The sequence below is a fragment of the Bombina bombina genome, chromosome 3, assembly GCF_027579735.1.
Source record: "Bombina bombina isolate aBomBom1 chromosome 3, aBomBom1.pri, whole genome shotgun sequence".
NCBI classification, from domain to species: domain Eukaryota; kingdom Metazoa; phylum Chordata; class Amphibia; order Anura; family Bombinatoridae; genus Bombina; species Bombina bombina.
In genome coordinates, this window is record NC_069501.1 from 324,053,099 (window position 1) to 324,077,630 (window position 24,532).

General features: G+C 38.5%; 1 protein-coding gene across 1 annotated transcript in view; it reads right to left on the reverse strand.

Moving 5' to 3' along the window:
• The window catches only part of LOC128652338 (acetylserotonin O-methyltransferase-like), a 192,227-nt gene extending 168,177 nt beyond the window's left edge, over nt 1–24,050 (reverse strand). Inside the window, exons 1-3 of the mRNA XM_053705274.1 lie at nt 23,968–24,050; nt 23,482–23,542; nt 9,402–9,576 (exon numbers count right to left, since the gene is read on the reverse strand). Coding sequence (XP_053561249.1) covers nt 9,402–9,576; nt 23,482–23,542; nt 23,968–24,050 — 319 coding nt within the window. The remainder of the gene's footprint in view (nt 1–9,401; nt 9,577–23,481; nt 23,543–23,967) is intronic.
• Nucleotides 24,051–24,532: the final 482 nt, after the last annotated feature.

The following is a 24,532-nucleotide window of genomic DNA, read 5'->3' on the forward strand; positions in this document are numbered from 1 at the left end:
ACAGTTGAGAACTCAGGCGGCGGCCTATTAGTAAAGCCTCAGCACCCCCCACCCCCGGTAACATGGATCAGACAGTTTCTATTAGCCTGTCATATGTCCACTAACCATAGAGGAACCCTACCAGACCATTATGGCAGCCCTCACTAACCTAGAAAAAAGTTTCTGTGACAAGTTTGACGACTTGGTCTTCTATTTGCACTCAGAATGAGGCAACGCTGCTCCCGTTGCCCTAAACACTATACAACGCAAGTTGTATACAGACTTGAGACAAAATCCAAGACCCGCAAAAGACTCTGCCTTTTTATTTTGGAGGCTGTCTGCTACACCAGATCAGGGAGCCGGGGCACTTGATGACCAAGTTCAGAGGCGACCAAGCAAAGTTACCTATCTCAAGGACGCATGGATGACAGACTCCATTGTAGCTAATTTGCATGTTGGCAAAGCCGGAGATAACTGTATGGAGACACAGCCTGTAGTGGAGAAGGTTTTGCAGGTCCCAGATACATGGCACTGAGCATGCAACTCTGCCTTATTCTTTCTGGGGGGTACGGCCGTCCCCTTAGTGGAATGCATCACTGTACCTTACCGCCATGAAGATACGATTCCGAAAGTACAGCAGCGGTGTTTGCAGGTGAATCGTTTACCAAAGAGCAGAAACAATGGCTAGTTAAAGGGACAGATGACTGTGCATTTTACATACTTCTTATTATCACAAATACAAACTACTGGATGGTTCCAGGGAAATGCACATTTTTCATGCATACAGACAGATAACCTAACTTGCTTGTGAGAGAATTATAGATATGAGTAATATCTGTGGATAGCCCTACTTACTTCCTCAACATCTAAATATTTTGGCTTCATATCCATGTTCTAATTCCTATATTGCTTGCATACTTACTATAAATGCCACTGCAAATTATTGATCCCTTCATTGTATATAGTGTGCCTTTGGTAGCAGGAACTCGTCAGATATGACAATTTTCCTCCATGGCTTGGCTTAAAATCTAGTTTATTAATATATATATATATATATATATATATATATATATATATATATATCATATGTACAGCAACAATCTAACACCTGGGGGTCGATCCGATATAAAGCGTCGCCCACAAAAGCCGGCGACGCCAATATTTGCGCGGATTTGGTATCACATATACGGCGTAACCTAGAAGTTACGCGCGTATATTTCTGCCGTTGCCCGCAGTTTTTTGGGCCATAGGCAGGTATACCAAACCCGCGCAGTTTGGTATCCAATATGCAGCGTAAGGACTTACGTGGCGAAAATGGAGAAAACTTACTCCATTTTCACCTCGCCACAAAAAGCAGCCGTAAGAAGCCTTACGCTGACTATTGGAGCCCCGTAACTCCCTAAACTAACTAGAAAATAAACCTAACACCTAACGCATGCGCAATGTCTATCTCCCTGTCAACCGCGATCTGCTAAAATAAACCTAACACCTAACGCATGCGCAATGTCTATCTACCTGTCAACCGCGATCCCCCCCCCCCCCGAAATCCCTAATAAAGTTATTACCCCCTAAACCGCCGCTCCCGGACCCCGCCGCCATCTACATAAACTAACCCCCTACTGTGAGCCTCTAAAACCGCCGCCATCTACCTTATCTATCCCCTAATCTGACCCCTTACACCGCCGCCACCTATATAAAAATGATTAACCCCTAATGTAAGCCCCTTACACCGCCGCCATCTCTATTAAAATGATTAACCCCTAATTTAATCTACCTACCCCGCCGCCAGCTATATTATCTATATTAACCCTAAGTATATTATAGTTAATATAGGTATTACATTATATATATTAACTATATTAACCCTAATTATATTAGGGTTAATATAGTTAATATAGTTACTATAGTATTTATATTAACTATATTAACTCTATCTAACCCTAACTAAATTTATATTAAATTAATCTAATTCATTTATAAACTAAAATATTCCTATTTAAATCTAAATACTTACCTATAAAATAAACCATAAGATAGCTACAATATAATTAATAATTACATTGTAGCTATGTTAGGGTTAATATTTATTTTACAGGTAAATTGTTAATTATTTTAACTAGGTATAATAGATATTAAATAGTTATTAACTATTTAATATCTACCTAGTTAAAATAATTACCCAATTACCTGTAAAATAAATCCTAACCTAAGTTACAAATACACCTACACTATCAATAAATTTAATAAACTACTAACATCTATCTAAAAATACAATTAAATTAACTAAACTAAATTACAAAAAAAAACAAACACTAAATTACAAAAAATAAAAAAAAGATTACAAGATATTTAAGCTAATTACACCTATTCTAAGCCCCCTAATAAAATAATAAACCCCCAAAATAAAAAAAATTCCCTGCCCTATTCTAAATTCAACAAATTTCAAAGCTCTTTACCTTACCAGCCCTTAAAAGGGCCTTTTGTGGGGCATGCCCCAAAGAATTCAGCTCTTTTGCATACAAGAAATACAATACCCCCCCCCCCATTACAACCCACCACCCACATACCCCTATTCTAAACCCACCCAAACCCCCCTTAAAAAAGCCTAACACTACCCCCCTGAAGATCTCCCTACCTTGTCTTCACCACACCGGGCCGAACTCCTGATCCGATCCGGGCGATGTCTTCCTCCAAGCGGCAGCAAAGTCTTCATTCTTCCGGCGGCATCTTCAATCTTCTTTCTTCGCTCCGCCGCCGCGGAGCATCCATCCCGGCCGACTGCTGAACTTGGAATGATGTACCTTTAAATGACGTCATCCAAGATGGCGTCCGCCGAATTCCGATTGGCTGATAGGATTCTATCAGCCAATCGGAATTAAGTTAAAAAAATCTGATTGGCTGATTGAATCAGCCAATCAGATTCAAGTTCAATCCGATTGGCTGATCCAATCAGCCAATCAGATTGAGCTCGCATTCTATTGGCTGTTCCGATCAGCCAATAGAATGCGAGCTCAATCTGATTGGCTGATTGGATCAGCCAATCGGATTGAACTTGAATCTGATTGGCTGATTTAATCAGCCAATCAGATTTTTTTAACTTAATTCCGATTGGCTGATAGAATCCTATCAGCCAATCGGAATTCGGCGGACGCCATCTTGGATGACGTCATTTAAAGGTACATCATTCCAAGTTCAGCAGTCGGCCGGGATGGATGCTCCGCGGCGGCGGAGCGAAGAAAGAAGATTGAAGATGCCGCCGGAAGAATAAAGACTTTGCTGCCGCTTGGAGGAAGACGTCGCCGGAGGAAGAATTCTTCTTTGCCGCTTGGAGGAAGACATCGCCGGAGGAAGAATTCTTCTTTGCCGCTTGGAGGAAGACATCGCCCGGATCGGATCAGGAGTTCGGCCCGGTGTGGTGAAGACAAGGTAGGGAGATCTTCAGGGGGGTAGTGTTAGGCTTTTTTAAGGGGGGTTTGGGTGGGTTTAGAATAGGGGTATGTGGGTGGTGGGTTGTAATGGGGGGGGGGTATTGTATTTCTTGTATGCAAAAGAGCTGAATTCTTTGGGGCATGCCCCACAAAAGGCCCTTTTAAGGGCTGGTAAGGTAAAGAGCTTTGAAATTTGTTGAATTTAGAATAGGGCAGGGAATTTTTTTTATTTTGGGGGTTTATTATTTTATTAGGGGGCTTAGAATAGGTGTAATTAGCTTAAATATCTTGTAATCTTTTTTTTATTTTTTGAAATTTAGTGTTTGTTTTTTTTTGTAATTTAGTTTAGTTAATTTAATTGTATTTTTAGATAGATGTTAGTAGTTTATTAAATTTATTGATAGTGTAGGTGTATTTGTAACTTAGGTTAGGATTTATTTTACAGGTAATTGGGTAATTATTTTAACTAGGTAGATATTAAATAGTTAATAACTATTTAATATCTATTATACCTAGTTAAAATAATTAACAATTTACCTGTAAAATAAATATTAACCCTAACATAGCTACAATGTAATTATTAATTATATTGTAGCTATCTTATGGTTTATTTTATAGGTAAGTATTTAGATTTAAATAGGAATATTTTAGTTTATAAATGAATTAGATTAATTTAATATAAATTTAGTTAGGGTTAGATAGAGTTAATATAGTTAATATAAATACTATAGTAACTATATTAACTATATTAACCCTAATATAATTAGGGTTAATATAGTTAATATATATAATGTAATACCTATATTAACTATAATATACTTAGGGTTAATATAGATAATATAGCTGGCGGCAGGGTAGGTAGATTAAATTAGGGGTTAATCATTTTAATAGAGATGGCGGCGGTGTTAGGGGCTCACTTTATGGGGTTATAGATATAATATAGCTGGCGGCGGGGTACGGGAGCGGCGGTTTAGGGGTTAATAACTTTATTAGGTTGCGGCGGGGTAAAGGAGCGGCGGTTTAGGGGTTAATAGCTTTTTTATTGTTAGGCTAGTGAGGGGGGATAGCGGATAGAGGGTTAGACAGTGCGAGCTATGTTAGGGAGGCGTGTTAGACAGTGCGGGCTATGTTAGGGAGGCGTGTTAGACAGTGCGGGCTATGTTAGGGAGGCGTGTTAGACAGTGCGGGTGTTTTAGACTTTAGTCAGGTTTTATAGGCGCCGGCAGATTCTAACGTGGCGCAAGTCACTGGCGACGCCAGAAATTTGTACTTACGCAGATTTCTGGACATCGCTGGTTTGTGAGACTTACGGCACGTTAGCATCTGACGGCGACCTATATGGGATGGCTCGAGTTGTGAGCTGAAACTGCGGGCGACGCCGGTTCCCTCGCTTGCGCCGCAAACTGCGATCGATATCGGATCGCGCCCCTATTGTTGATAGCATCTATAATACCAGTTGCTATTTTTTTACATTGTGTATCATGTTTGCTATTTTGTTTGTTTCTGTAATATACACATACTAAGACCCAATATTGGCCAATATCTATTATAATTCTTCTTGCTTTTATCAATAATATATCAAGGTCCAAGAGTGACTCTCTAATTACTTGAGGAACATATGCTAAAGAAAATGAGGTTTCAATTATGCATAACTGTTTCTTGTGTAGTTTTCTAGTTAATTTAGAGACTATACTGTAGTTTATGTTAAACTTGAACTGAGGGCGTTGTTCATATTGCTGCATGTCTACGTCTGAAAAGCGGAAATTTGCCAATAAGCAAGGTATACTGTTTTTCCTTCTTTATCTTCAGTAGATATCCTCTCCTACTACTAAAACTTTGTTATCTGTGTATCCAATGACATTACCTAGAATAATAGCCCAACTTCTGCTTATTGCTGTATTTGTATTTGCACATTATGATATATTTTTACTTTTTTTTTTTTTTAAATCAAAGATTTTTATTAAGGTAATTAGCAAAAACAAGAGCCACATATAAACAAGAAAACAAGTTATTACAACATGAACATGGCTAATAACAATAGTAAATCATGGTAGACATATTGAGAACATGTATATCCTACTATATTACCAGTATACCTCGGATATATACATTGTAAGATTTACATTGATACCTTATATATTTATTTATTTAACAGAATATTACTATAGTACCTCGTTTGCAAAGTGTTCTGTCCATTAGTATGATATTTTCAGCTGTCATATGTAGAATAAAGATCATAAATGAGAGATACATTTTCACCCCGTAGGGTGCAAAATACTAATTAAAGTATAGTAGTAATAAGAAAGAGATAAAATATACAATATAGTTAACACCATACACCATGTTTCCTCACTTAACATATAAGGTTACTCTGGAACCTATTCACGTTTATGTTACATAAGAGGAAAGTTGGCTTAAATATATAGAAAGTAGCGGATTAGTACCGCAGTAGAATTCACCATATTGGGTGAATGAATAATATTTAGAATATTCACCAAAGAGGGTGAATAGTAGGGATGGGCGAATGTGTTTATATCCGAATCCGAATGTTAGAACGAATGTTATTGTAGAAATTCGATTTACATGATAGAATGTTGATAAGAACGAATATTCTTAAAAATTCGATTTTCGAATGTTATTTACAGTTTTCGAATGTCACATTCGAATTTGAATGTCACATTCAAATTCGAATGTTACATTCGAATGTCACATTCGAATGTCACATTCAAATTCGAATATTACATTTATAAAACACAATTGTAGACTAGAAACACTATTTCGAATGTCACATTCGAATCGAATATCACATTCGAATCGAATGTCACATTCGAATTTGAATATTACATTTATAAAACACAGTATTAGACTAGAAATACTATTTCAAATTCGAATGTCACATTCGAATCGAATTTCACATTCGAATTTGAATATTACATTTATTAAGCACAGTTGCAAACTAGAAATACTATGTCGAATTCGAATGTGACATTCGAATATTACATTTAAAAAATACAGTATTAGACTAGAAATACTATTTCGAATTCAAATGTGACATTTGAAATCAAATATCACATTCGAATTCGAATATCACATTTAAAACACAGTATTAGACTAGAAATACTACTTCAAATTTGAATGTGACATTCGAATTCGAATGTAGCATTCGAATTCGAATATTACATTTAAAACACAGTATTAGACTAGAAATACTACTTCAAATTCGAATGTGACATTCGAATTCGAATGTCACATTCGAATTCGAATATTACATTTCGAAATTGAATGAATTACATAGCTAAACATTCTATTATTCGAACGAATATTTTTGAATTTTATTGAAAAATTCGAAAATGAAAATTCGAAAATAGAATGTTAGAATGTTATATAAACATTCGAAATTCGATTCGAACAAACGAATGTATCAAAATTCATTTTAAATTTCGAATTTTTAGAAACATTCGCCCATCCCTAGTGAATAGGGACTAAGAAGTTAAATAATATAGAGTCACCCCCTCCCTAGAGTAAATATATAAACGAGATAGATTTTACACCTTGAAGCACTATAATTAACATCGGATAGACGTCTCTTTAGTTTAAAGTAAGTGGAGGGGGGGGGGAGGGAGATGAGCAAGTTAAATCAGAACCCTTTAAGCTAAAAAACACAACCCAAGAGTCACTGCAAGCTGCATAATGGTGGCCAATCCAAACCTAATTTAAAAGCTATGTATTAACAGTTATATCAATAGTATATAGACATATGATATTATAGCATAGACACATCATAAACATGGGATATTTACAAGATTAATGTTACCCTCTAGGTACGGGCCCTATACCCAAGGGTGTCTACGTTGAATTAGTGAAGAGGCAATCCCTAGTGATAAATATAGACATGAGGATAATGACATACAAGGATGCCACAATACCATTAATGTCAGTTTCTCCACATATATGCTAAATTACATGAACATATGTACAGTTGAGTAAGTATCAGTAACACTAAGTATAGTTAAGCAACCATTACTGTATGTAATATAGGTTGAATATAGCCCACCAGGAGCTCACCTTGGTATGGGGGGAGGGATTGGAAGCTCATCTATAGACGGTGCAAAATAAATACTGAGGTTTCTTACTAGTGACATTGGATATAGATATTTTAGTCATATCAATCGGCCCATCAACCCTAATTACCTTTACTAGAGGTGTATATGTGGTCTTGGGAAGACATAAAACTTGCAATGGGCCTACTCCAGGATTTCAATTGAAAAGCCCCAAAGTTGTATAATAACAAAAACAAAGTCATATTACAAAAACATTAAAAGCTATAGGACAGGCCCATGTATAACAAGTCAGACCAACTATATAATAACTTAGTAATCCCCTGTCACATATGCAGAGATTCCCGCTGTATATATCTGATGCATACCAGAAGCCTATTATTAAAACAGCACAATATCAGTATGGGAGCATTGAAATAGTATTAAGATATCAAACTTTATCAAAGACATAGCTCTGTAACGCTTGCAAGGGCCTGTGAGATAAAAAATGATGTAACCATATTCACTATAATAAGCACATGTCCAAGTAACCCGTGTATAAATAGAATAATACATGAGGACATGTCCCTAGCACAGCACAAGGCGGCACAATTTGTAAACAATAAGAAACTAGAGTGCTGATATATATATCAACTACAGTGTGTGTCCTAAGTGAAACAAATCTGAATAAATCAGTTAAAACATAATAGATGCACTAAAACTGGAGCCAGGCCTTTTTATGATGGCGCACATTACATAGTTCTCAAGTAGACAATATGGGTATATATTTTAATAAGTCCAGCATAAGACAGTGAGATTGTCATCCGGATGGTATGTGTGAGGACAGCGACCTATACACTGATCATCTCTGCCGGACAATAAAACTTAGAAGAGGTTAGCCCACTCCAACTCTGCCAGAGCCTCTATAGAGAAGTCTCATAATTTCATGCCCTAAGTCAGCGTCTATGTTAGTAAAGTCTCCCAATAATTCTGGACTCCAGGGTGGGATATTTGAGGCCACTTTCAGCTTTATCTGTCTCTTTAAATCTGAGTAGGGGGTACTTTGCAAAGGCCCTGCAAATATGAACCTGCCCCATGTGTCATTTTCTCCTAGCACCGAGAGCGCACCATTCACAATGACCGGAACATACTGCAGGGTATCTAGCGACATTATGAAGTCCGGGATATGGTTCTCAGGGGAGCAGTGTGAGTCTCCTGTCAAATGTAATGTGGTAGTGATCCGCTGTATTCTGTCTCTATCACCTAGCTCACCGCTGACCGGCACTATCGAAACTGGGCTTCTCTCAGTCACAGGTCTCCTCTCTGCACTTGTAAATACATACTGAGCAGAAAAATCAACGCAGGTCTGAAGTGTTTGCTGCGCTGGTATTGGTACTCCATTTCTAGGCTGTGAGGTTTCATCGCTCCCGTTGGGGTCCGTTGTAGTCGCCATTTTAGATGGAGGCTTAACCGCTTCTTTACTCAGATCTCCAAGTTCAAGCCTCAGATCATTGAAGCTATAGTCAATCTTCTGCAGCATTTTCTCTAGTGATGCCTGTATTAGATCTGTTAAGTCCGCCATATTTGAAGGTGCAGTAGAAAACCCAAAATAAGATAATAGACATATATCTAACGATCTCCGCTGCCACGTGGGAATTCAGATAGTTTGTCGCTTTGCAAGAGACATATAAGATGCCTGAGACCTTGTTCAAATAAAATTTTAGCAAGACTGCTTTCCCCCGTGCATGAGATAAACTCCTGAGCTGTGTTGGATATAAAATCCAATTATATTATTTTGATATGTGATATTGGTAGCAGAACCACAGACAAACACGTCTGCTCGCTCTGCTAGTTAGCTCCGCCCCTCACATTATGATATATTTGATAAAAACCTCAATAAAAATCTATTAAAACCAAAAAGTATTTACAGGTTAGAATAAATAAGAATATTGCTAACCTTCACCATTCAGCATATTCCTTTCCAGAAGTTTTAATCCAACACAAGCATTGAGTAATCTCTCCATTCCTGTGGGGCTTGTGCCTAAACGCTCAGCAAGAGTTGCTGCTGACAAAGGATCCTCAGACTGGGACAGCACATCAAACACCCCCAGCTCACAGGCTGTAAATAATGTCTGAAAAAGTACAAGTAAGATTTAATAGATTAAATATGGCAATTATTTATTTAATTTTGGTTAGCCTAGCAAAATAATGCAACAAAGCAACGCATCTCACCATTTAATTTCAATATAAATTGCCATCCATTTTCAGTGAAAATCTCAGCTCTATGAAAGTTGTAGTGTGAGAGAGAATACCATTGTTAAAAAAATGCATTCATTAACCCTCTGCATCTTTACCTATTGTGTTGAGGTTTTTTTTTTTAATATGAAAAAATTATATATATATATATATATATATATATATATATATATATTTCTGTTCATTTTTCAGTAGATCAGTGTGGACTTGGTCTGGTTCTATTTGAATTCCCAGTTGTGTGGCTTTGCTTTTGTGCTAAATCCTGTGAGGTAAGTGTCAGCAGGTTGAGCGATATCAACTTCACTCCTCTCACAGATTGATAGATTCAACTAGTGCTGTAATGATGGGGGACACACGAGTAGCAACTCAAAACTTGATACTGTATGATAACAAGACTGTATCCCTACTGTACAAGAGAGCGCAATGCTCTAGCCAACATAATTAAAATTGTCCATAAAAATAAACATACAATAAAACCATAAAAACAAAGCATGCCGGGAGCGGAGCCTGACGCATTTTGTAACGATATTGGTTGCTTCATCAGAGGTTGGGACCGCCCCCCCTTTTCCTCTCTTATTTGTATCTCTGTGTCTAGTCATATTAGACACAGTGTTTGCCATCTTGTTTATTGTTAAAACTGCCCCAACAATCGATTAGAACCAAATAAGTCATATTTTTAAGCCATATTATTAAAATAGGACCCTCACACAAATAAAAAAAATAATATATATGAATGTATAATTGAAGTCGGTTAAACTTTGTTTTAAAAGCTTCATGTTAACTTTTGCTGTGTGGACAGCCATAGCCTGCAACTGGACTGGACTGCATTCTTTTTTGGTGGAGCAAAACATTTTAGAATTAAACTTTAACCCTTTGCGTGCAGAAAAAAACTTCTATCTAATTGCAGTCAGATCAACTTTGATTTTAAAGCTGCAAGTTAAGTTTTGCTGTGTGGCCAGGTAGATTCTACAAAACAAGCACCTGAGAGAAACGCTCACTACTGAAAGAAGGGGCACTCATATGGTGTGAGCAGATGAGGACAGTAGTGATAATGTGTGTGCACAAGGACCTACATGGAGGAATAAGCTAGATGTCCTTAGGAGACTTATGGTGCAAGTAAAAGTGTGACACATTATTTCTGTGCATTTGTTTATTATAGAAAGAGCACTATCTTGTATGCTAAAGTGCATCAATACTACACTAACAGCTGCCTTTTCTGGATTATATACCAACGGATTTGTTGTTGGACTTTAAGGAAAATATTTTTATCAAATGATTGTGCTATCTAAAGGTTTTCATGAACTTGAGGTCATTGACGTTTTGAAGTTGTACATTTTAAAGTGGTATATTTAATTGTCACAATAAATTATATATATATATATATATATATATATATATATATATATATATATATATATATATATATATATATATAAGGCTCAAAAATTCCACTCGCCAACTTTTTATTGGCGAGTGAAATTTATGCAGGGGCAAGTAAGTTATGGTACAGTCACAACATCAACTAAAATCCCTTCTCCAAAATGTGGCTCAGTTACAAGTTTTTGGCGGACTGCTGCACATGTGAGGTAGTGGCAGCTTGGTCTCTGGGCGAGTCAGTGTGGCGCTATTAATGAAGATTGTCAGTCTAGGTCAGTCTAGTCTGCATGAGAGTGAGGTCACTACGTCTGTCAGGAGTGTAAAATCGGATCCACCCTTGCTCTCAGCAGGTAAATCAGTGGCTATCAGGTCTGATCGGGTCCTGATCTATTGTATGGAGGGTGCAGTGGCCGGTGACTATTATGCAAGGCAGCAAGCAGTGACTTAGAGCAATGGTCGTCCATGAGCACTGGTGGTCCATGAGAAGATGTTTGTGGTCCTTGACACCATCAAGCAGGAATTAATCTCATTTGATGGTGTCACCCCATCGCGCTGCAACTCCCTACAGTGCCTGGCTGGACATCAGTGAAAAGTAGTTAAATTACAATCTCCCTACGCATGTTGCGTAGTACTGCACAACTTGCGTAGCTAGATTGTATTTTTTACTCCTCCCGCCCGGCGCGCTGCTCAGGGGAAGATGCTTCCATTCTATAGCCAGCAGAGGATGGTATAGTCTTGGCTTGAAATAGTGGAATTAAAGTATATTAAAAAAGAAAATCTTAAAAAATAAATCTCTTTATATTTAATTTATTTTCTTCCCTTTACCTCTCTCTTTGTAGTAGTTTTCCTAATTCCTTCAGATGAACTTACATCCGTTTGTCTTCGTTCCCCCATCTTCTTTTTTTTATTAAATATTAATTATTTTTTATTCTAATAATTTTATCTTGATGGAATCAGAAGTGGCGAGTAGCATTTTTGGCCTGGCTAGTAGCTTAGGATCTGAAATTTTGAGCCCTGAATTATATATATATATATATATATATATATATATATATATATATATATATATATATATATATATATATATATTTATATATATATATATATATATATATATATATATATATATTTATATATATATATACATACATACACAAAAGAATATGTTTGTTTAATATCCTATGTAATAGCCCAATCCTTTGAGGTCTTTGTAGCCAAATAGCTAAATGTAACTTCAACGAAATCCAGGTGTATATAGTGCCCTGTATCACACCACTAATATCCACTAAAATCCACCGGATTATAAAAGTGCAGGAGACATTAAAGCAATCCTTGCTAAGCAGTCTTTTAGACTTGGGGGCATATTTATCAAGCTCCACTGCTCCACTGCTCCATAACTTGTCCGCCTGCTCTGAGGCGTAGGACAGAAATCAACCCAATCAAATACGATCGGGTTGATTGATACCCGAATCTGCAGGGGGTGGCATTGCACTAGCAGTTCACAAGAACTGCTGGTTCAATGGTAAATGCTGACAGCATATGCTGTTGGCATTTATCGATGTGCGGCAGACATGATATGTTACTTTGTATCATGCCCGCTTGCACATTGATAAATATGCCCCTTAAACACTCCCTGCCCCCAGATTCACATCTAATCAGTTTCTTGTCAGCAAAATGCTGTAGAAGGCACTCGGCATCCCAAGCCTCACAAATCAGCCTCCTCTCAGCTCGCTCATATTAATATTCTTTTTCATAAGAATCAGTAAACTCTGCAATTTCTATTTCTTATGATAGGTGCAAAACCTGGTAGCACCTTTTCACTGTTTCTTAGAATACAAGAGCACTATCATTCACATGGAGGGTTTACAATTTTACGCCTTAATGCCTGTAACTGAGAGGGGTTGTTTGGACACTGACATAGATAAAATGTTTTCTACAGACAGATCGGATTATACACTCAGTGGACTATTTGAGGAAATGGAAAAGCTCCTCATTAAGGAACACAAATTACAGTGGGATGTTTAGACAATAGAGAAATATGTCAAAATGAAAATGATTCCTTGTGGCCTTAGGAAGAATACATTTCCAACATTTGAAGTGACTGACAAAGCTTTATAGACTTATGGAATAACATACTTACAGAATGTTCTGTCAGTTTAATGGTGTTATAAACTTCCTATAAGTTACATTTGCTCTCTAAGACTATGGAAGAAATTGGTTTGTTGCAGTCTGAAATGAACAGAAATAAAGATTTAAACTTTCCCAGGTTTGATGAAGCCAAAAGAGCAGTTTTAGATATCAAACATTCCAAATATGTTAGGAATTAATTAGACTATGACTCCAATTTAGTTTATATTTGGAATTGCACCAACAGATCTGACTTTAGGAGGTATCAGAACAGAGGTAGGTCTAGGAGCATTAATAACAATTGAAAGAACAGAAAACCAAATAATAGAAATAATAAGAATAATAGACCACCAATGTTCTCAGATAGTGAATTTGAGTCAGGAGATGAGACAGCAGCATCAGGGGGGATGAACTATCCAGGAGATTGGCAGGTTGAAAAATGTAGAGAGCCATTTAGGCCCACATTATGACAAAGCACCAATAACCATAAATCAGGAACAAATAGAGAGACCTAAAACCAAACAGACAGGATTTGTTAGTAGTGGGTCTAAATATACACATTCAGGTGACAGAATTACTTTTGCCCAGCATTGCCCAGAAAAAAAACAGGAATAGGGCAGGTATGGGCAAGACAGATATTTACTCAGAGGGAAACAGGGCACAAACCAAGTACAAGTAAATAATGTGATACATTTGTCTGATTGTGAATTATCACAGTCCCAGTTGAAACTTTTGAGTTATGGCCTAAATTTTTCACCCACCAGTAATTTTGACCTTTTTAAAACCATGTTAGACATAAACAAATTGATTAGGAACATCACACTACAAAATCACTTTTATGGCACATCATATACTGGTGATCCATCTAAATTAATGGAACATGCAATTATTACTGATAATACAAGCAATGCTCCAAATCTTATCTTGAAGGAATTTTGTGATATAACAACTCTGGACATGTTATCTTGGTAAAGGGTTCCTACAAGTAAACATCCCTCTGTGAATGGTTTTAGTGGATTCAAGAATCCATCAGACTTTTACCCTATTCAGAGTGGGGGACAGGCACTGGAAACCTTTTACAGAAGGATAGAAAATGACGACCAAACTTTCTGTTGATAATATATAGAAAAAACACTCAAAACCAAATCTCATAAGACAAGAGAGATTAGCCCTTGATGAACTTAAAGCCAGAGAGGACATTGTAATACTGATCTATTGTATGGAGGGTGCAGTGGCCGGTGACTGTTATGCAAGGCAGCAAGCAGTGACTTAGAGCAACGGTCGTCCATGAGCACTGGTGGTCCATGAGAAGATGTTTGTGGTCCTTGACACCATCAAGCAGGAATTAATCTCATTTGATGGTGTCACCCCATCGCGCTGCAACTCCCTACAGTGCCTGGCTGGACATCAGTGAAAAGGAGTTAAATTACAATCTCCCTACGCATGTTGCGTAGTACTGCACAACTTGCGTAGCTAGATTGTATTTTTTACTCCTCCCGCCCGGCGCGCTTCTCAGGGGAAGATGCTTCCATTCTATAGCCAGCAGAGGATGGTATAGTCTTGGCTTGAAATAGTGGAATTAAAGTATATTAAAAAAGAAAATCTTAAAAAATAAATCTCTTTATATTTAATTTATTTTCTTCCTTTTACCTCTCTCTTTGTAGTAGTTTTCCTAATTCCTTCAGATGAACTTACATCCGTTTGTCTTCGTTCCCCCATCTTCTTTTTTTTATTAAATATTAATTATTTTTTATTCTAATAATTTTATCTTGATGGAATCAGAAGTGGCGAGTAGCATTTTTGGCCTGGCTAGTAGCTTAGGATCTGAAATTTTGAGCCCTGAATTATATATATATATATATATATATATATATATATATATTTTTATATATATATATATATATATATATATACATACATACACAAAAGAATATGTTTGTTTAATATCCTATGTAATAGCCCAATCCTTTGAGGTCTTTGTAGCCAAATAGCTAAATGTAACTTCAACGAAATCCAGGTGTATATAGTGCCCTGTATCACACCACTAATATCCACTAAAATCCACCGGATTATAAAAGTGCAGGAGACATTAAAGCAATCCTTGCTAAGCAGTCTTTTAGACTTGGGGGCATATTTATCAAGCTCCACTGCTCCACTGCTCCATAACTTGTCCGCCTGCTCTGAGGCGTAGGACAGAAATCAACCCAATCAAATACGATCGGGTTGATTGATACCCGAATCTGCAGGGGGTGGCATTGCACTAGCAGTTCACAAGAACTGCTGGTTCAATGGTAAATGCTGACAGCATATGCTGTTGGCATTTATCGATGTGCGGCAGACATGATATGTTACTTTGTATCATGCCCGCTTGCACATTGATAAATATGCCCCTTAAACACTCCCTGCCCCCAGATTCACATCTAATCAGTTTCTTGTCAGCAAAATGCTGTAGAAGGCACTCGGCATCCCAAGCCTCACAAATCAGCCTCCTCTCAGCTCGCTCATATTAATATTCTTTTTCATAAGAATCAGTAAACTCTGCAATTTCTATTTCTTATGATAGGTGCAAAACCTGGTAGCACCTTTTCACTGTTTCTTAGAATACAAGAGCACTATCATTCACATGGAGGGTTTACAATTTTACGCCTTAATGCCTGTAACTGAGAGGGGTTGTTTGGACACTGACATAGATAAAATGTTTTCTACAGACAGATCGGATTATACACTCAGTGGACTATTTGAGGAAATGGAAAAGCTCCTCATTAAGGAACACAAATTACAGTGGGATGTTTAGACAATAGAGAAATATGTCAAAATGAAAATGATTCCTTGTGGCCTTAGGAAGAATACATTTCCAACATTTGAAGTGACTGACAAAGCTTTATAGACTCATGGAATAACATACTTACAGAATGTTCTGTCAGTTTAATGGTGTTATAAACTTCCTATAAGTTACATTTGCTCTCTAAGACTATGGAAGAAATTGGTTTGTTGCAGTCTGAAATGAACAGAAAGAAAGATTTAAACTTTCCCAGGTTTGATGAAGCCAAAAGAGCAGTTTTAGATATCAAACATTCCAAATATGTTAGGAATTAATTAGACTATGACTCCAATTTAGTTTATATTTGGAATTGCACCAACAGATCTGACTTTAGGAGGTATCAGAACAGAGGTAGGTCTAGGAGCATTAATAACAATTGAAAGAACAGAAAACCAAATAATAGAAATAATAAGAATAATAGACCACCAATGTTCTCAGATAGTGAATTTGAGTCAGGAGATGAGACAGCAGCATCAGGGGGGATGAACTATCCAGGAGATTGGCAGGTTGAAAAATGTAGAGAGCCATTTAGGCCCACATTATGACAAAGCACCAATAACCATAAATCAGGAACAAATAGAGAGACCTAAAACCAAACAGACAGGATTTGTTAGTAGTGGGTCTAAATATACACGTTCAGGTGACAGAATTACTTTTGCCCAGCATTGCCCAGAAAAAAAACAGGAATAGGGCAGGTATGGACAAGACAGATATTTACTCAGAGGGAAACAGGGCACAAACCAAGTACAAGTAAATAATGTGATACATTTGTCTGATTGTGAATTATCACAGTCCCAGTTGAAACTTTTGAGTTATGGCCTAAATTTTTCACCCACCAGTAATTTTGACCTTTTTAAAACCATGTTAGACATAAACAAATTGATTAGGAACATCACACTACAAAATCACTTTTATGGCACATCATATACTGGTGATCCATCTAAATTAATGGAACATGCAATTATTACTGATAATACAAGCAATGCTCCAAATCTTATCTTGAAGGAATTTTGTGATATAACAACTCTGGACATGTTATCTTGGTAAAGGGTTCCTACAAGTAAACATCCCTCTGTGAATGGTTTTAGTGGATTCAAGAATCCATCAGACTTTTACCCTATTCAGAGTGGGGGACAGGCACTGGAAACCTTTTACAGAAGGATAGAAAATGACGACCAAACTTTCTGTTGATAATATATAGAAAAAACACTCAAAACCAAATCTCATAAGACAAGAGAGATTAGCCCTTGATGAACTTAAAGCCAGAGAGGACATTGTAATACGTGCAGCTGACAAGGGCGGATCAATAGTTGTATTGAATAGAAAAGATTATATAAGGCCTTATGCCAGCTTCAGGACACAAATAACTATTTATGATTACATTCTGACCCCACTAAATCCTATCGGAAAGAATTACTTTCACTCTTGGACGATGGTCTTGAAAATTTGACCGAATGACATTTGAATATCTATTCGTAGTGCCCATTTTTCATCATCTTCCCAAGGTGCATAAAGCATTAACCAATGTTAAGGGACACTCAATTGTAGGTGGGATAGGATCTTTGTCTGAACATTTATCCCAATGGCTAGACAGCATCTTACAGCCATTTGTGACGTCTTTACATAGCCATTTGAAGGATACTAAACATGTCATTAATCTAATGGAAAATATGAAGTGGGATATTACTAGTCACAAATGGGCGACTATAGATCTTGTGGCTTTATACTTCTCAGTACCACATAGGGAAGGATTGGAAGCAGTTTTTCTAAAATTTTATTCCAATTACTCACCAGAATTTTAAAATTATATATTGAGGATCACTAGGTTTTTACTAACACACAATTATTTCAGTTTTGAGGGGGTTTTCTATCTTCAGAGATGTGGGACAGCTATGGGGGCCAAATTCGCCCTCTCCTACGCAACCTCTTTATGGGTTGTTGGGAGCTGTCTCACTGTCAGGATTCATGTCTCTCTCTACATTTAGCCCATCCCACTGTACCTTTAAATACTTTCTGCCTGCTGGCACAGGTGCTTAGTATTCTAATTGTTGCCTATGCATGCTGTCTGCCATAATGAATATCTTACATTACGAATTGTACTTGCTACGGATTACTACCGAACCTGCAAATAGCCCTTGACAAAAATCGCTAAGGGTAACTGAACAGAGGCTCAAGCTTGCTGTCACTTACAGCTCTGAATTCCAACACTCACCTACGGATGGTTTATTAAAAACCGAGGACTTGCCACTGTTACAGTTAATCAGGAATGCTGTATCGGAACTTGTCTCTGCCCCGGATGACGACATAGTGAAACGTCACTCAGCTCTACTCCTACTGCTCTCATTACGGAGTGGCTGCAGCAGCACCTTTGTTCAATCCCCCTGTCAGCTGGACTTGTTACCCTGAAACACAGGCAAACTCCTATTCACGATTGGCTCTATCTATCTATCTATTGGGTTCTTGTAAAGCACGGCTATTCACCCATAAGGGTCTCAAGGCACTGAGGGTTGCAGTTCAGTCGAAGAGCCAGGTCTTGAGGTCCTTTTTGAACTTAGTTAGGGCGGTAGCTTGTCTGAGGTGCAGATGCGGGGGATGACAGCGAGGGCTTGGTCGGCCGATCGAAGTTGTCTGGCAGAGGTGTAGAAGGTAACACGGTGGTTCAAGTATTTGGGACCGATGTTGTGGAGGGCCTTGAATGCGTGGGTGAGAAGCTTGAAGGTTATTCTTTTGTTGATGGGGAGCCAGTGCAGGTCCCGCAGGTGTTTGGTGATGTGGCATTGACGAGGGATGTCAAGAATTAGTCTGGCCGAGGAGTTCTGGATGTGCTGTAGTCTTTTTTGGAGCTTGATGGTGGTGCCGGCGTAGAGTGCGTTACCATAGTCCAGTAGGCTGCTGACGAGGGCGTGAGTGACAGTCTTCCTGTTCTCGGTTGGGATCCATTTGAAGATCTTTTGCAGCAGGTGAAATGTGTGGAAGCATGCAGAAGAGACGGCTTTGATTTGCCGGTCCATGGAGAGTGATGAGTCCAGGATGATGCCTAGATTTCGTGCATGGTTGGTGGGGGTTGGAGGGTGTCCGAGGGCTGTGGGCCACCAGGAGTTATTCCAAGTGGATGTGGTGGGACCGAGGAGGAGGACTTCGGTCTTGTCTGCGTTCAGCTTTAGGCAGTTGTAGCTCATCCAGGTGGCGACTGCTGTCAGCCCTTCGTGGACATTTCTCTTGGCGGTGGTGGGGTCACTGGTGAGTGAGATAATTAGCTGGGTGTCATCAGCATAGGAGACGATGTTGAGGTCATGTCGTCGGGTGATGGCGGCGAGAGGGGCCATGTAGATGTTGAATAGGGTGGGGCGCAGCGAAGAGCCTTGGGGTACACCGCAGCTGATTTATGTGAGCTTGGAGGTGAAGGGTGGGAGTCTAACTTTCTGGGTTCTGCCAGTGAGGAAGGAGGTGATCCATTCCAGGGCTTTGTTGCATAGGCCGGCATCGTGTAGTCATTTGTGGAGGGTGAAGTGGGAGACAGTGTCGAATGCTGCTGAGAGGTCTAGAAGAATGAGGGCAGCGGTCTCTCCTCGGTCGAGTAGGGTGAGGATGTCGTCTGTGGCGGCGAGGAGGGCGGTCTCGGTGCTGTAGTTGCTCCTGAAACTGGATTGGGAGGGGTCCAGGGTGTGGTTGGCTTTGATGTAGTCAACGAGTTGCACGTTGATGGACTTCTCAATGACTTTGGCCGCAAAGGGGAGCAAAGAGATTGGGCGGTAGTTTTTCGGATCATTGGGGTCAGCCGTGGGTTTTTTCAGTGGGGGTTTTAATTCTGCGTGCTTCCAATAATCCGGGAAGGTGTTGGTTTCAATGGAGCAGTTGATGGTGCTGCAGAGCTCTGGGGTGATGGTGTCACCTGCTTTGTTGAAAATGTGATGTGGGCATGGGTCCGAGGGTGCTCCGGAGTGGATCGATCTCATGATTCTGATGGTGTCCTCTGTGGTGAGGGGGCTCCAGATGGTCAGTGGGGGGTAGGCGGTGGTGTATTTGGGTGAGGTATTGGTGGGAGTTGGTGGGTAGGCGATGGTGGGTGAGTTCTGGGGCGCAAAGCTGTCATAGATGTTGACTATCTTGCAGTGGAAGTACATTGCGAGGTTATCGCAGAGGTCCTGGGAGGGCGGGATGTCGTTGGTGTCGCTGTTGGGATTGGAGAATTCCTTGATTACTGTGAATAGCTCCTTGCTGTTGTGGACATTGGCATTGAGTCTATCTTGGATGGCTGTCTTCTTGGTGGTTTTGATGAGGTGGTGGTGGGTAGTGATGGCTTCTTTGTAGGCTGTTTTATTTGAGGGGGTCTTGCTGGATCTCCAGGTCCTTTCCAATCGCCTGCAGTGGTGTTTGGAGTCCTGGAGGGCAGGGGTGAACCAACTAGCTTTGTTGGTGGGTTGGCGGTTGGACGGTTTCTTGAGAGGGGCGAGGGTGTTGGCGCAGTCTGTGAGCCAGTGGTGGAGGTTGCGGGCAGAGGAGTTGGCATCTGTGGAGGTAGCTGGGGGGCACTTGTTCAGGGTGGAGTGCAGTTGGTCTCCTGTATCATAACTCTGTGAGCCCAAGTTGATTAAAATATAACAACTTATTCACCTCACGTTCTGTACACTATCTGCCACATAGAAAATGTCTACTAAGGTGATACAATTACTTCCTAGTGCTGAACCAGTTAGCTACTGCAATTGTGATCCATATACACAATACATACATACATTATTATCTTGCAGCATCACACTCACATCTATGGTGATGAAAACCCCTTCAAGCATTTGGTTCATTTTTATGAACGCTAAATAGATGACTTGCTGCTCATTTGGCAAGGATCTGAGGATCTGAGGATGAGTTTGGTGTGTTTGTTAAGAGCCTCAACAGAAATAATTTTGGGTTGAAATTTACTCATGAGATAAAGATAAATAAAATTGACTTTTTGGACATTATCCTATTCGGGACAGAAAGTGGTCTCATTGTTACTGACATCTATACAAAACTTTTAGCGAGTAATGCTTTATTACATGCCCAAAGTTGTCACCCGTTAGCAGTGGCAAAAAGCCAATTTGGTAGGGTTAAAAGGAATTGAACCCAAGCAAAGACTTACATAAAACAGTCTGAAGAGCTAAAAATGTGCCTCAAACAAAGAGGATACTGTAATTCTATAATAGAAAAAGCAGACAAACAAGTAGCTGGTATAGACAGGAGTAGTCTACTTCAGAACAAAACTGCAAGGAGTAATGAGAGCAGACAGCTTCAAAGGGGTGACATTTGTGACAGATTATAGTCCACAGTACACACAAGTCTGCAAAATAGTTAAAAACATTTTGGAATACTTGCAGCAGGTGACAAATTGGTTGACTGTGTAAGAAATGGACATAGGTGTTACTACAAAAGGTCTAAAACATTGGGAAATTTCTCATCCCCTTCTAGCTAACCTGAATTGAAAAAGACTGCTAGTTCTTGGTTATTACATAAAGGGCTTTGCAAATGTGGCAAAAGATGCAGAGCGTGCGAGTTTATAACTGTATCTGACAAGTTAAAATAGGTAGTGACAGGGGAAACTTTACCCTTAAACAGTTGCCTGAATTGTACAGCTACTTATGTGATATATGTTTTGACATGTGTGAAATGTCACATACGGTACGTAGGACTCACGACTAATGAGGTAAAAATAAGAATTAGGAATCACTTGTCTACCATAAAAGTTGGGAAAGGATCGACCCCCCGAGTACAGCATTTTGCTAGATACCATCAGAAGAGTACTGCCTGTTTAAGATGGCAAGCAATAGAAAATGTAAAGTGCCCCCCCGAGAGGTAAAGATCAGAATAAACTTTTAGGAAAGAGTGAAATGTATTGGATTTTCAAACACCAATCTAGAATGCCTTTAGGGCTGAATTCCGAATATGATTAATTACTGGAAGTGACATAATTGGATGGGATTGTATTGTCTAATACCCATGCAGACATGATGATTACATTACTTTTTGTATGTATTTCCATCCTTGCTTTTTGTGTACATATTTCTATCCTATCTCAATATACCTTTCTTCCTCTTATATATTTTTAAAACAATAAAAAATTATAAAAAAATAAATTAAAATAACATACTCTTCATGCATTTGTACACATATATTTGTACTTATGATCCTTCTATTAAGGGAATTGTGTCTTTTACAGTAATATAATCTATATAGAAATGCACATATATGTGTAAATTTATTCTGAGAATTTCTAGTTGTGATCTCCTCCATATCTGACATTCTTACTCTTATTTTGTGTAACCCACTTGAGGGTGTGTATACATATGAATCAACATGTCTGTGTATTGATGTATATATATATATATATATATATATATATATATATATATATATATATGCTATCTAGTGTCTGACTACATAAACTGTAAAATATATATTATGTAATTAAATTAACATGTAACATAGAAACATAACATAGATATTGACGGCAGATAAGAGCCATAGGCCCAGCAAGTCTGCCCCACCTTACCTAACAGTATATGACATGTACCCATTGTTTGGGGGAAATGATATTTTACCAACAATTATTTTATGTTGATACTTTAATGTTCATTTCATGACCCATCACCAGTTACATCTAGGCATTTTTGAGTGGGAATATCCCGTTAAATACAAATAGGCATTGAATTGCAGTGCTTTATTTTAACCAATTACATTGCTTCTGTGTTCTTAAATTTGTGAACAGCTGAAAGATCCATAGCTATGATTAAGGCTGAATAGACGAAACATGTTAGTGGATCTCTGCTGTATGTTGCCTTTGTGACCCTTGGATGTCTTTTTTAACTATGGTTCAATAAAGGATTACTTTTTATTTACTCATTGCTGCTCAAGATCTTCCTTACTTTTGAAATAAGGACCAGGGTGCAACAAATTCCAAATAGCAAAGTCCAATGATTGCACTCTCTGGGTTTAACTCACAGCAAACCCAGTCTGAGGAGTGAATGCTCTGAAAACGTTCACATTAAAGTTTGCTGTGAGTTAAACCTAAAGAGTGCAATCATTGGACTTTGCTATATATATATATATATATATATATATATATATATATATATATATATATATATATATATACAGTATATATATATAAATATATATATACACAGTATATATATATATATATATACACAGTGTATATATATATATATATATATATATATATACAGTATATATATATATATATATATATATATATATATATACACAGTATATATATATATATATATATATATATATATATATATATATATATACTGTTTATAGATAAATTAGTTCAGATCATTATGAGAGTAGAGGGCTCTCCTGTATTACAAAGTTGCTTTCTAATTTTTGTTTCTAGCCTGTTTTTTTAATTGGGACAAACTGATTTTCAGGTTGAGTGTGGTCCAAGAAAAAGTAGGCATACTTTTTGAGTGAGAAGTACAGCAGCAGGAGGCAGATATTCCTTTTTAATCTCCGACCAGCAGCTGCAACAGCAGCAGCACACTACAACTTAGTGGAACAGCTGTTTTTTGGTTAGAGTAATTAGACTGTTTAGTGGGACCCACTGAAGCCCCCTCCAGAAGGGGGAGTAGTATAAGTGCCTCAGAGATGTTAAAGTCCTATCTTAGTGATCCTTCTGTTCACCATACAGCAGACACTCTGAACTATTAGGATGACAAGAAGACTGTGTGGCCTGCCATGGCTACAGTAACTCAGGAGCTCCTCTCTTGTACCCCAACCACTGTACACAGTGAGTATATTTTTTTTCATTAACTGGTAATATACTGAACCCTCATTTCTCACAAATGTCTCTTCACCTCATGGAGCAAATTACATTTCTCAAATTTAACATTTCTAAGATAGGTTACCCCGCCCTTAGCTTTGACACAGATTAATTTTAAATCTGTACCATGCTCCATGGTGGTCATCTTCTATCAATGCCAGATTTTCAGGGAACTGCTTGTCGCTCTGTATAAGGGGATCTAGACACATGTTGCCCTATACCCCTGAGGTGTATTTTTGAGGTTTCTTTACTGTGGGACCTATCTACCTAATTCAGTAACTCTGCTATTGCTGCTGCTGCCACTCCTGTTCTGTGGTGGCAATTAACATCAATGCCAAATTCTCAGGGAACTGCTAGCCGATGTGTCCATGGGGTTCTATGAACCTGTAGCAATCTTCCTCTCCTGCTGGTGGTATATTTTTAAGGTTTATGTACGGTTAGGTCTACCTAACCTGTTCAGTCAGTCTGCTGCCCACTGCTGCAACTCCTGCTCTGTGGTGGCCATCATCTGTCAATGCCAAATCCTTAGGGAACTGCTGGCTGATGTGTACAAGGGGCTCTAGGCACCTGTTGCCCTCCTCCTCCCATGGAGGTGTGGTTTTGAGGATTATGTATTGATGGCCTACCTATCTAGTTCAGTAAAATTGCAGCCTGCTGCTGCTGTCACATTTTCTCCTGCCCTCCCTGTTCT